At 44.1% G+C, this 13,617-nt stretch overlaps 1 protein-coding gene across 4 annotated transcripts in view; it reads left to right on the forward strand.

Annotated features, from left to right (window-relative positions):
- Nucleotides 1-13,617, forward strand: part of LOC141107952 (galectin-9-like) — a 124,756-nt gene that overhangs the window by 65,251 nt on the left and 45,888 nt on the right. For all 4 annotated transcript variants that reach the window (XM_073599052.1, XM_073599049.1, XM_073599050.1 and 1 more), the window contains one exon: nucleotides 8,132-8,220. In XM_073599052.1, the coding sequence (XP_073455153.1) occupies nucleotides 8,132-8,220 (89 nt within the window). The remainder of the gene's footprint in view (nucleotides 1-8,131; nucleotides 8,221-13,617) is intronic.

Raw genomic sequence — 13,617 nt, forward strand, 5'->3', positions numbered from 1 at the left:
GATCACTTTATTAGAAATTATGGAATAAATCAATGAACAAAACAAAATAATCTCCACCTCTCAACATTACAATAAATGACAACGTAGTCATGTAAACAAACGAAGCACGGGCTCACAATGACGCAAACACACAACACTATAGTAACTATAATAAATCCCACAGTGGGATGAGGCAATGGCTGAGCCTGAGAATAGTTGGTCTCGCAGGAGTAACCACCATAAGTTACTGAGTATAGAAGAGCTCATCTCTAATAAGAAAATACTAGAACTATCACTCCTGGCGTTCACCAGCCAGTCCACTACTAGAGCGCTCAAACCCAAGCCTACATACATGTTTGTATATGCATCATGGTTGCCGGCCAAGTAGTGGACTGGCTGGTGAATACCAGGAGTGATAGAGTCTATTATTTTCTCATTAGAGATGAGCTCTATAGTAACTTATGGTGGTTTCTCAAGTGAGACCAACTATTATCAGCCATTGCCTCATCCCACGGGATTGGGATTTATAGTTACTATGTGGTTAGTTACTGCTGTGTGAGTGTTTGCATCATTGTGAGCCCAGGATTTGTTTACATGACAATGTTGTAATTTATTTTAACGAAAAACTCTTGTAGTGTCTTTATTCACTTTTTACACTTTTTTAGGTGAGTGAGTGGGGGGCTTCCAGATTCTGAATAATCCCCCCACACGCAGACCCCCACAACCAGCATCCAGGGTTGTGGGGAGGAGGCCCTTATCCCCTTCAACATGGGGACAAGGTGCTTTGGGGGGGGTAGTCATGTGGTATGGTTGGGGGGGGGTGCTCGCTCATCCCCTCTCTTTTCTGACCTGCTGGGCTGCATGCTCAGAAAAGGGTCTAGATTTTGGGGGGGATATGCCTTTTTTTTTCAACTTTGGCGTGGGGTTCCCCTCAAAATGGATTAGGGGGATCCACGCTATTTCTTTGCAAATATTTTTATTGCTGTCAATGCTTGTTTTTACATTCAGCTGTCAGTGGAGAAGCCTGCTGACAGCTGATGACTCATCGGTTGTTAAGGATGTGGCAGCCAGCTTCCCGGCTCTCTCCTTAACAACAAGCTATACACAGAGGGTTATTATCGCTTGTATATCAAGTCAAAATTTATTAAAAAATGTTGCTTGTCTTGCAAAACGCTCTCAAAAAAAGTTACTCTCAAACCAAGGTTTTACTGTATTTAATATGCCTTTAAAGTGGAACTTAACCACTTGCCGACCAGCCGCCGTCGTTATACAGCGGCAGGTCTGCTCTCCTGCGCAAATCGCCGTAGCTGTACGGCGGCTCGCAGGCGGAGTGTGCCCGCGGGTCGGGTAGACTCGATGTCTGCCGGAGGCCCGCTAACGCGTATTACAGAGGTAGAACGGGGAACTGCCTTTGTAAACACTGATCGCTGTATAAATGCCAATGGGCCCAAAAAGTGTCCCATCTGTCTGCCGCAATGTCGCAGTCCTACTAAAAATTGCAGATTGCCATCATTACTAGTACTAGTAAAAAAGAAAAAACATAAATCTATTCCCTATTTTTAGACATAAACCAATCAATATATGCCTATTGCGATTTTTTTTTAACCAAAAATATGTAGAAGAATATATAGCGGCCTAAATTGATTTTTTTTTCAAAATTGTCGCTCTTCGTGTGTTTATAGCGCAAAGGATAAAAACAGCAGAGGTCACCAAATACCACCAAAAGAAAGTTCTATTTGTGGGGACAATTGTCAGTTAAAGCAATGCAGTGCCGTATCGCAAAAAATGGCCTGGTCATTAAGGGGGAAAATCCTTAGTGCCAATTGGTAAAGGGGGGGGGGGGGTGCAAACAAGCAGAACTTCTTTTGGGTGAAGTTTTGCATATAAAACATTTTTTTTAGGTGGAGGAGTGTTAAGCTGGCCATACACTAGTTAATTTCTGAACAAATGTCCATACAAATATTCTCAGTATATTGGAGACCTGGCCGCTTCAGAATCTGTTCCTGTTGAGGAAGTTTGTATTCATTGTTCCCTTTTTGCTATTTTCACTCTCTAGTCAGCTGTACCCTGTACATGACTTCTGTTCCTGCGGTTGGGGGGTGTACGTTAAGTTTATCTTTTTCCATTCTCTTCACAATGTTTTTATTATCTCGTATTGTGTGTTTGTATTCTATATTTTACTTTTATTTTGTTTTCTTTTATCTTAGATTTTGTTCCCATATCCTCTTTGGTCTTTCGGTGCCCAAACTGATAACTTAACAGTTAATTGTGAAAAAGCGGCCGAAGCCCTAGCTGGACTGCTCAGCGCTCAGCAACCCAACCCCCTCTTCCTTCTTCTTTTTTTTTCTATACTAAACAGGATATATACTTTTTCAATACAAAACCCAAAAGAAAACATTACATATTTTGCAGCTTACCAATTCTTAGATGTAATGGTCACATTCGTTTTTGGTTTTAGGCTTTCTTTCTTTTAATCTGGTGATTCTGCCAGTAAGTCTGTTGTTTTTCAACAGAACAAAATGTCCTGCAACTGTAGCAGCAAGATGGTTGGACAAACCACTTACAACTGGCGGGTTACTTACAATGATCAGCTTTTATTTATTCATGTAAAAACCTTATCCCCCCCCCAAAAAAAAAAACTGTTGCTGTAACTGCTTATAACATTTTAACTGGAGTTTGGCTTCAATTTGTTAGTGTATTTAAATCTGCTAGTACATCTAACACTCCCCTTGCCCCCTTACTGACAATGCTGCTGTCCAAAGGTGCCCCCCCCTGTGCTCCTTCATCCAGAGTGGGGGCACTCTAATACAGGAGGATTGTTACTGGCCAGATCACCAGGTTAAAACAGAGGGGGAAAAGCCTAAAAAAGAACACTAATGCAGCCACCACATCTAATGGTTAATATACTGCAATATACACTGAGCAAAATTATAAACGCAACACTTTTGTGTTTGACCCCATTTATCATAAGCTGAGCTCAAAGATCTACAACTTTTTCTATGTACACAAAAGGCCTAATTCTCTCAAATATTGTTCACAAATCTGTCTAAATCTGTGTTAGTGAGCACTTCTCCTTTGCAGGGATAATCCATCCACCTCACAGGTGTGGCATATCAAGATGCTGATTAGACAGCATGATTATTGCACAGGTGTGCCTTATGCCGCTTACACACGAGCGGACTTTTCAATTGGACTGGTCCAACGGACCTAATCCGGTGCACAATCCGACCGTGTGTGGGCCCCATTGGACCTGCAACGGACTTTTTCGGTCGAAAATCTGACGGACTTTAGATTTAGAACATGTTTCAAATCTTTCCGACAGACTCGAGTCCGGTCGAAAAGTCTGCTCATCTGTATGCTAGTCCGTTGGACAATAACCCACGCTTGGGCAGCTATTGGCTACTGGCTATCAACTTCCTTATTTTAGTCCGGTCGTATGTCATCACGTACTAATCCGTCGGACTTTGGTGTGATCGTGTGTGGGCAAGTCCGTTCATTCAAAAGTCCGTCTGAAGTCCAGCAAAAGTCCGTTGGAAAGTCCGTCGGACTTATCCAGTCGAAAAGTCCGCCCGTGTGTACGCGGAATTAGGCTGGCCACAGTAAAAGGCCACTCTAAAATGTGCAGTTTTAGGCTACTTTCACACCGGGCGTCAGTGGTAAAGCGGCGATATTTTTAGCGCCGCTTTACCCATGTTTTAGCGCCCGAAAAAGGGTTAAAGCGGCGCTTTGGTGGGGCTGCCTCATTGTTTTCAATGTGCAGGGGTGCTTTAGGAGCGGTGTATACAGTGTATTTAGTGTATCCTACAGCGCTGCAAAGATGCGGCTTGCAGGACTATTTTTACCGCTCTGCAAGCGCACCGCTCCAGTGTGAAAGCGCTCGGTTTTCACGCTGGAGAGACAGGAGAGGCTCTTTACAGGTGCTATATAGGCGCTATTTTTAGCGCCTCAGTGTGAAAGTAGCTTTACTGTATTGGGGGGGTCCGAAAACCAGTCAGTATTGGGTGTGACCACCATTTGCCTCACACAGTCCAGCACATCTCCTTCGCATAGAATTGATCAGGTTGTTGATTGTGTCCTGTGGAATGTTGGTCCATTCCTCTTCAATGACTGTGTGAAGTTGCTGGATATTGGCAGGAACTGGAACACGCTGTCGTATACGCCGATCCAGAGCATCCCAAACATGCTCAATGGGTAACATGTCCGGTGTGTATGCTGGTCATGCAAGAACTGGGATGTTTTCAGCTTCCAGGAATTGTGTACAGATCCTTGCAACGTGGGACCGTGCATTATCATGCTGCAACATGAGGTGATGGTCGTGGATGAATGGCACAACAATGGGCCTCATCAATAAAATGCACCTGTGTTCGTTGTCCATAGCATAAGCCTGCCCATACCATAACCCCACCGCCACCATGGGCCACTCCATCCACAATGTTGACATCAGCAAACCGCTCACCCACACAATGCCATACACGCCGTCTGCCATCTGCTCTGTACAATGAAAACTGGGATTCATCTGTAAAGAGAACACCTCTCCAAAGTGCCAGACACCATCGAATGTGAGCATTTGCCCACTCAAGTCGGTTAGGACGACGAACTGCAGTCAGGTCGAGACCCCGATGAGGACGATGAACATGCATATGAGCTTCCCTGAGACGGTTTCTGATAGTTTGTGCAGAAATTCTTTGGTTATGCAAACTAATTGTTGCAGGAGCTGTCCGGCTGGTCTCAGATGATCTTGGAGGTGAAGATGCTGGATGTGGAGGTCCTGGGCTGGTGTGGTTACACGTGGTCTGCGGTTGTGAGGCCGGTTGGATGTACTGCCAAATTCTCTGAAACGCCTTTTGAGATGGCTTATGGTAGAGAAATGAAAGTTCAATTCAAGGGCAACAGCTCTGGTAGACATTCCTGCAGTCAGCATGCCAATTGCACGCTTCCTCAAAACTTGCGATATCTGTGGCATTGTGCTGTGTGATAAAACTGCACATTTTAGAGTGGCCTTTTATTGTGGCCAGTCTAAGGCACACCTGTGCAATAAGGATGAGCTCGGGCGTGTTCGCACAGCCCACGTGCGGAGCCCGCCAGGAAGTCTCACGGCGCTGCGCTAATCACAGGCAGTGAGACATTTTCCCGATCTCTGCAGCCGCACATCGGGAAAATGTCTCACTGCCTGTGATTAGCGCAGCGCCATGCCGACTTCTTGGTGGGCTCTGCACGTGGGCTGTGCGAACACGCCCGAGCTCATCCTTACTGTGCAAAAATCATGCTGTCTAATCAGCATTTGGATATGCCACACCTGTGAGGTGGATGGATTATCTCTGCAAAGGAGAAGTGCTCACTAACACAGATTTAGCCTAGGTTCACATTGGAGCGATTTGTCATGCGATTTGAGAGATCAAATCGCATGACAAGTCGCAGCCTATTGGAGGCAATGGCACTGTTCCAATCGGTGCGACACTGATTTTGCAGCACCACACGGATTTGCAAAAGTAGTTCCTGCGCTACTTTTGCCGATTTCAGGTGCGACTTCAATAGACATCTGTGCATGAAGCCACACAGATGTCTATCAAGTAGCACCTGAAATCACGCTGACCTGCTACTTTAAAATTGTGCTACTTCAAGGGAAGTGGGCGCAATTTTAAAGAAGCATCAATGTGAACCAGGGCTTAGACAGATTTGTGAATAATATTTGAGAGAAATAGGCCTTTTGTGTACATAGAAAAAGTTGTAGATCTTTAAGTTTAGCTTATGATAAATAGGGGCAAACACAAAAGTGTTGCGTTTTTATATTTTTGCTCGGTGTATTATATTTTATTTTTTTTTTATTTAATACCCCTTTAACTATTGTGTTACAGGAACAATGCTCAGAAAAACTGCCATTCTTAGGCCTACCTGCAGTAAGGTTGCCACATTTTTAAAATAAAACCTGGGAGCACCCTATTGACAATGTCCAACCACACCCACAAACCACACCCCATTTGTAGTCACACCTACAAAATCATGCCCTCATTTTTAACATGCCCTGAAAACTAAACAATGGGTCACAGGCTTTTGGTAAGAGTCAGACATGCAAGGTACAAAGACCAAATGCCTTGGGCACCACGAGTAGAAAAAAAATGTGGAGCATGTGCGAATTTTGGGTGTGACCAAAATGCTTTAGCAGTGGGAGGGGCTTAACCACTTTCCGAGGGCCCACCGCACATATACTGTGGTAGGGCGGCACTTCAGGGTCTGGGCCATGCATATGCGCCACCGGCGACCCGCTCCCATTGTGATTAGACACAGCGGAAGCTGCTCTGCAGGTACCATGGACTCGATGTTTGCCAGGACCCTGCCAATCAGAGAGGGAGGGTCAGGCAGAGAGCCAGAACAGTGATATACCTATGTAAACAAGGCAGATCGCCGTTCTGTCAGTAAGGAAGGCATGGATCCATGCCTTCCCCTAGTAAAAACACCTTCCACAGTACACAAGCACTGGCTAAGCAATTAACCCTTCGATTGCCCCTGATGGTAACCCCTTCTTAGCCAGTGTCATTAGTGCAGTGACAGTATATGTTTTTAGCACTGATCACTGTATTCATGTCACTGGTTCCCAAAAAGTGTCAAAAGTGTCAGTTAGTGTCCGACTGTTCACCGCAATATCGCAGTCCCGCTATAAGTCGCCATTACTAGTAAAAAAAAAAAAAAATCCCATAGTTTGAAGACACTATAACTTTTGCACAAACCAATCAATATACACTTATTGGGAATTGTTTTTACCAAAAATATGTAGCAGAATACATATTGCCCTAAATTGATTAAGAAATGTATTTATTTTTTCATTTTTTTATTGGATGTGTTTCATAGCAAAAAGTAAAAAATATTGTTTGTTTTTCAAAATTGGTGGTCTTTTTAATAGCGCACAAAATAAAAAGCGCAGTGGTGATAAAATACCACCAAAAGAAGCTCTTTTTGTGGGAAGAGGAAGTCATACATTTTATTTGGGTACAGGGTCGCACGACTGCGAAATGGTCAGTTAACATAATGCAGTGCCGTATCGCAAAAAATGGCCTGGTCAAGGGGGTAAATCTTCCAGCGGTCAAGTGGTTAAAGGAGCGGGACCAACTAAAACCCAAGCCTACTCTGCTATTGGTCAAGGAGTGCATAATGCACAGAGTGCATAGGTCAGGATTACAGAACACACAGAGCATGTAATGGCTTTCCCTGTCTGGCTTTTGAAGTCTAAAGGTTAGGAAAGAAAAGTCCAGTTGGCACCTGCACAGTGCAATGTTTCGCTGCACCACTGGGTGGCTGGTGACAATCCCATGGATGCTTGTTATTTGGGAACAGACCTGTCAAAACAGGGACTGTCCCCGGAAAACAAGGGACGAATGTTAATCATAACCGGCATGAAACTGTCCACTACATGGGAGGCATCCACCAAGTAAATATTCAAGCACAGCAGTACAAGTTATCTTACTTACTACAGCCTATGATTGGACAGTAAATGAGCAGAAACAGAAAAATTAGGTCAGCATTCTGCCCACCATGATGTCCTTCTGTCAGCATGCACCTTTTGTATGCCTGATTGGCTTCTAGTGCTGCCCCTCTCTCTTCCAGCACAAATACCCCCCAATCATCCCTTCTAGCACAAATCCCCTCCCCTCTACCATATTACCTTTTCCAGCACAAACCCACCAAAATCTCCCCTCCTAGCACAACCCCCCCCCCGGGTGAGTCCCTTTAAAACGGAACACATATTAATTACACGGGTTCCGTGGCTGATTGAGGTGGTAAATAAACTCAGTGCCTTACCTGCAATAAATTAGCCTCAGAACCTGTGTATTACATATGTGTTCGGGTTTAAAGGGATGAGGTTTGGCAACCCTACTCCCAACACAAATCCTCTCAAATCACCACTCCTAGCACACCACCCCAAATTCCCCTCCTAGAACAATTCTTATCCCCTGCCGCCCCCCAAATCCCCCCTCCCAACACAAATCCCCTAGCCCCAAACTCCTTGTGGTGCCCCCCACCTCACATGATACCACAGTGCCCAGGGCAGTTTCCCCCTCGCCCACCCCTTGTCGCAGCCCTGGATCTGTAAACATATTTTATTTGAAATGTTGTAAATTGAATTGATTGTTTTGACACCTCTCCTCCTCTTTTGCAGGTTGTTCCCTTCCAGAGTGCCATACTTGGGGGGATCTCAGATGGAAAGAGAGTGACTCTCCAAGGACAAGTCCACAGTCATGCCAAGATGTACGTTACTGAGCAAAAGCAGAATTAGTATTAAAGTAAACTGAGGGAACATATAGGTTGCCACTGCTGACGTCTTCTAAAAAATTCTAAGTTCCTGGCTTTCAAATTGATCTAGTGGCTTATATGCTTTATTTTGTCACAGACCCTAAACAAGTTTGAAAATCAAAGTGGTTTAAAGCTTAGAACCTGAATGTCTTATAATAGTCAACTCAAATCCCAGACCTCAATCCAATCGCAAATCTGTGGCAAAACTTGGAAATTGTTCACCATCAGCTCCTATTCAGCCTGACGGGTAGAATGATTTTGCTAAGAATGAACAAAAATTTCAGCCACAGATGTGCAAAGCTGATGTGCAATTTCCAAAAACAAGCAGCTGTAATAAAAGCCAAATGTGTTTCATTATCACACGGTACTCTCTCCTCCCTTAAATCCAACTTTTCATTTCAATGGAGACCTAACTCTATCTCTTATCTAGGCACAGCCATACCTAAGCAAACCTCTGACATATACCCCCTGAATTTCACCCCTTTACTTCAAAAACTTAGAAAGTTGACAGAAGAGCGGATGGATCTACCTTTATCCTGGATAGGACGTATCAACACATTAAAGATGGATATACTTCCCAAGCTGTTATACCTATTTCAAGCCCTACCCATAGTCCTCCCCTCTTCGTATCTCCATATCCTCCGCTCTCTGGCAATCAAATTTGTCTGGAGGGGCAGCCACCCAAGATTGAAACACAAACTCTTATGCTCTCCTATCACGAAGGGAGGTTTAGGCCTACCTGACTTTGAAACATACCATACGTCAGTAATCTTATCTCGTATCCTTGAGTTGTTCCCCCGTCCTATGATCAAAGCTGCCACGACTATAGAACAAGATCTATCCATATATGACCTACGAGCGCTTCTTTGGGGCCATGACAAGACATACAAATCCTTATCAACATTGTCCCCCCTCACCAGAGATGCCCTGACAATTTGGTACCGCAAAAGAGACACCCACTTATTATCCTCGGAACCAAGCCCCCTCACCCCCTTATTCGACAATCCAAATCTCCCAGAAGGACATTCAACCCACTCATTAGACACTTACAACAGAGACTCATGGCCCACTGCACACCAATTCGTTGATCACACCCTGGGCACATTCATAACCACCTCAACAGACGTTACCTCCAAGACGACACGGCTCACTCGTAGACACCTAAATTCCTATTGCAAGACACTGCACGACTCTAGACAAACTCATAGACCCTTGACCGGGTTCGAACAACTATGCACCCTCTCTGAAACTCCACGTCACACCTTATCACTGATATATAAATCAATTATACACCATACCTATGAAGCCCTACCTAGCTATACCTCTAAATGGTCAGTGGAGGTCGGGAAAGATATAACCGAGGCGGAATGGGGGAAAGCCTTCCTCTTCACAAACAAAACCTCCGTATCATGCTATACACAAGAGAAAAACTATAAATTGTTGTCGAGGTGGTACAGGGTCCCAACCACTCTCAGGATCATGTTCCCATCTAACACAGACAGATGCTGGAGATGCAACACAATGGAAGGTACTTATATACATATCTGGTGTGATGTTCTTCTCCAATTCTGGACCCAAATTTTTCAGATTTATTCAGACATTTATGACAAACCACTACTACCATCGCCCTCTATTGCCCTCCTATCCATTCTTCCAGGGACAATCAAATCGCAAAAAAACGGCCTTTTGAAATTCTTTGTTAGTGCGGGTAGACAACTCATACCCAGACATTGGAAAACCACTACACCCCCCACCCTAATTGAGTGGGTCGGGGAAGTAAATAATTACATGTTAATGGACGAAATGCAGGCCAAAGCCCTAGATAAATATGCCAAGTTCTCTTTTGTCTGGGGTATCTGGAGGAATTACTCTACCTCAGACAAACTCAAACAAAGGCTCTCGGCTAAGAACTCCACTTAGGAGTTGTACAAGCCAAACACATCATACCTTTCCCTTAAAATGAAGACCTCATATTTGGACTGAGGCTCGCTGTCCCACCACCCCTCCCCCCCTTCCCCCCTTCTACTATTCTTCTATTCTATACCTATTTCGCTTTCACCTATTCTGTCTCTCCTTTTCGTTCTTTTCTGAGTCTCCAATATATCTTTCTTGATGCAATATAATTATAGGATCTTCTACGAAATAGAGATCTAAAAACCTGGTACTAACCACACTTTTGAAAACCTATATATACGTTGGTTACCCCAGACTCCCTGTGTCCAGGGGTGCAGCAGGCTCCCAAAGGGGCACCCCCACATAGGGCAGTTAATGCATATATATCAATATACACCTGTTATACGGTTTTATCGTAACAAAATATTTATAATAACCCTTGCACTTATATATGATTGCACTATTTCAACACTTAAAAGAAATATTTGATTATTAGGAGACTATATGTCAGGTAACTGGCACTGTTTACACTCCTCCTTTTTTTAATTTTATTTCTTTACTTTTATTATTCTCCTGTTTTTATATGTTTATATGCTTGTGAAAACCTCAATAAAAACTTATTGAACCATAAAAGCCAAATGTGGTTCTAACGAATCCCGGGAGAGTAGGGTTATTTTTTTATTTTTTTTGATGATGTAGCAAATAATTATACAGATGTATATCAAATATTGACAAGACCAAAAAACAATTACAATCTGTCAGAGATACAGTATACAGAACTTCATGTATGAGCATGTAGGTTACAATTCACCTAGGGATAACTGTTAGATTAAACTTTTAGAACTTGGTTGGACATCCGTTGAATCGTTAGAAAACACTTTTCTTTCTGTTTGCTATCGAATTTAGACCAAGTATCTAACATAACAGAACTTCTGCCCTACCTCTCAATTTACTCACATTATTTTAGAACCGTAGTAACTTATCCATTACCAGCTGCGGGGGGGGGGCAAGATTAGGATCATCTAGCCATGGCTGCCAGATAAACTCAAATTTTGACACAGCATTCCTAAAAGCCAGTTGTTCCCTAATAAGGATTGAGTTTACATACGCTATCCATTGTTTCCCTGTAGGTACAGTGGGTGCCATCCAGTGTCTCGCTATAAGCTTTCTTGCTAGGTACAGTAGTCTAGTAATCATAATATACATTCCTTTCTGGTACATTTCCTCATCAATAGCTCCCAATAGGCTTACTAGAGGGGTGGAGGGCACCGGTACCTGGGCTAAACGAGAGATACTCTGTATGATCTCAGGTCAATACCGATTGATTTTTGGACATCTCCATAGCATGTGAATGAAATCACCTTGTGTTTTACATTTTGGACAAAGGGGGGAGTCCCTCAGGCCCCATGCATGCAACTTCTCAGGAGGTTATGTGCAGGATAAATAGCTGTGAAAACCTATGGAAGGCTGAGATGGAAACCATAGGGACTGATTCCAATGCCACTGGTCACCATCAATCTCTATGATGTCATTCATCCATTTAGTTCTACATTTCAAAGAGACATGGTCCTGAATGGAGGACAGCAGTACTGAGTATACCTTAGAAATCTGCCCGTTCCTGGCCTTCGCCTGGAGGAGCTCCATCAAGAGCGGGGATGAGGCCGTGGTCAGAGAGATTGTCTGCCCCTGTGCCTGTAGAGCGTGCCGGAGTTGGAGATATTGATAGAAACATCTAGTGGGTAGTGTAAATTCTGCACAAAGTTGTGCAAAAGATTTCAATACAGTCCCTGTATATATCTGTGGAAAGAACCATATCCCCTTGCGTTTCCATAGGGCGAATCCCTCTAATTTATTGAGTCCTGGGTATCTCGGATTATTCCACAGAGGGGTGAATCCTAAGGGTCCCCTGACCTCCAAGGCCTCTCGAGCTGCCCTCCACACTTTTCTAAGGAGGTCCGCTGTTGGGGAAGCAGGGGGTAAACTGGGTAGATCCATTTCCAAATGAGAGCCGGCATTGAAATCTGGGTTGGACTGAGTTATTAAAAGCACAATGGGATCATCCAAGGCTTCCGCTCTTCCCCACCCAGTAACTTGCTGCATTTGGGAGGCCAAGAAATATAATTTAGGATGAGGTACAGCCAGACACCCCCTGTCCTTACCATATTGTTATTGGTATTCAAATTGATCCTAGCTCCTTTTCATTTCCAGATGAGGTCTTGCATCTGGATATCCACTCTTTTGAACCATTTATTAGAGATCCACATAGGGGAATTCTGAGAGTGACATACAAAAGTTGTGGGGCCCAGATCATTTTTATTAGGTTCACTCTCCCTACCACCAATAGGGGGAGTTTACACCAGCTAAGGCATTTTTCCCTCTGTTTATCCAATAAGGGGCCAAAATTAAATTTTAGGAAGCTAGAGGTGTTCGGAGTCGCCACTACACCCAGATACCTAAAGGAATTGGGGATGGCAATTTGTCCAGCTTCCGGGGGCAGGGAATTCGTCAGGGGATCAAGGGGCATAAGGATGGATTTTAACAAGTTTATTGAGAAGCCCGAAAAATAATTACCAAACTTGGTTATAAGCGCCATCAGTGTTTGCAAAGAGGTTGTCGTGTCTCCGAAGTAAATCAGGGCGTCATCGGCATAAAGAGAAATCTTTTCCTCCGAGAGGCCTCTGCGAATTCCCACAATATCAGGTGTGCCACGGATTAGTGTGGCTAGTGGTTCTACCGCAAGGGCAAACAGGGGCGACAATGGGCACCCCTGACGAGTGCCCCTAAGCAGTGATAATGGCAGGGAGAGGGTATTATTAATGTGGAGTCTAGCCCTGGGAGCCGAGTAGAGGACTTTTTTCCCAGTTAATAAACTGGTCACCCAGACCAAAGCGAACTAGGATCTCACAAAGGTAGAGCCACGCCACACTATCAAATGCCTTAGCGGCATCTAAGAAGAGTACGGCCCTCCCCCCAGGATTATCCACTGGTGTTTGTAAATTTAGAAAAAGGTGTCTAATATTGTTGGCCGTGAATCTGGTGGGTATAAACCCAGATTGATCTCTATGCACTAGTCCCCCGATTACTTTGGATAGTCGCTTTGCCAATACTCGGGCCAGGACCAGGTACTATGTTTCTTAGCTCCCTCCAAGGCCTCTGTCAACTCAACACGACCCTGTCAGCCTCCGAGACTTGAGGGAAAGTACAGTCCTGTAAGAATGACTCCAGCTCCGAGGAACTAGCATTAGTCTTAGAGGAGTAGAGGTCTGTGTAAAATTTGTGAAAGACTCTCAGTATATCAGAATTGAGATTATGAATTACCCCTGTCCCTGACCTAATGGCCAGAATGGAGGCTGTGTCCCTCTGTTCTCTGGCCACTAAGGCAAGGAGATAGCTTGTGTTCTCACCCTCCTCATAATACTCCTGTTGTAGGAAGAATCTCCTCTTCTCCAACATACCCAT

The sequence above is a fragment of the Aquarana catesbeiana genome, linkage group LG09, assembly GCF_042186555.1.
Source record: "Aquarana catesbeiana isolate 2022-GZ linkage group LG09, ASM4218655v1, whole genome shotgun sequence".
In the NCBI taxonomy this organism is placed as follows: Eukaryota; Metazoa; Chordata; class Amphibia; order Anura; family Ranidae; genus Aquarana; species Aquarana catesbeiana.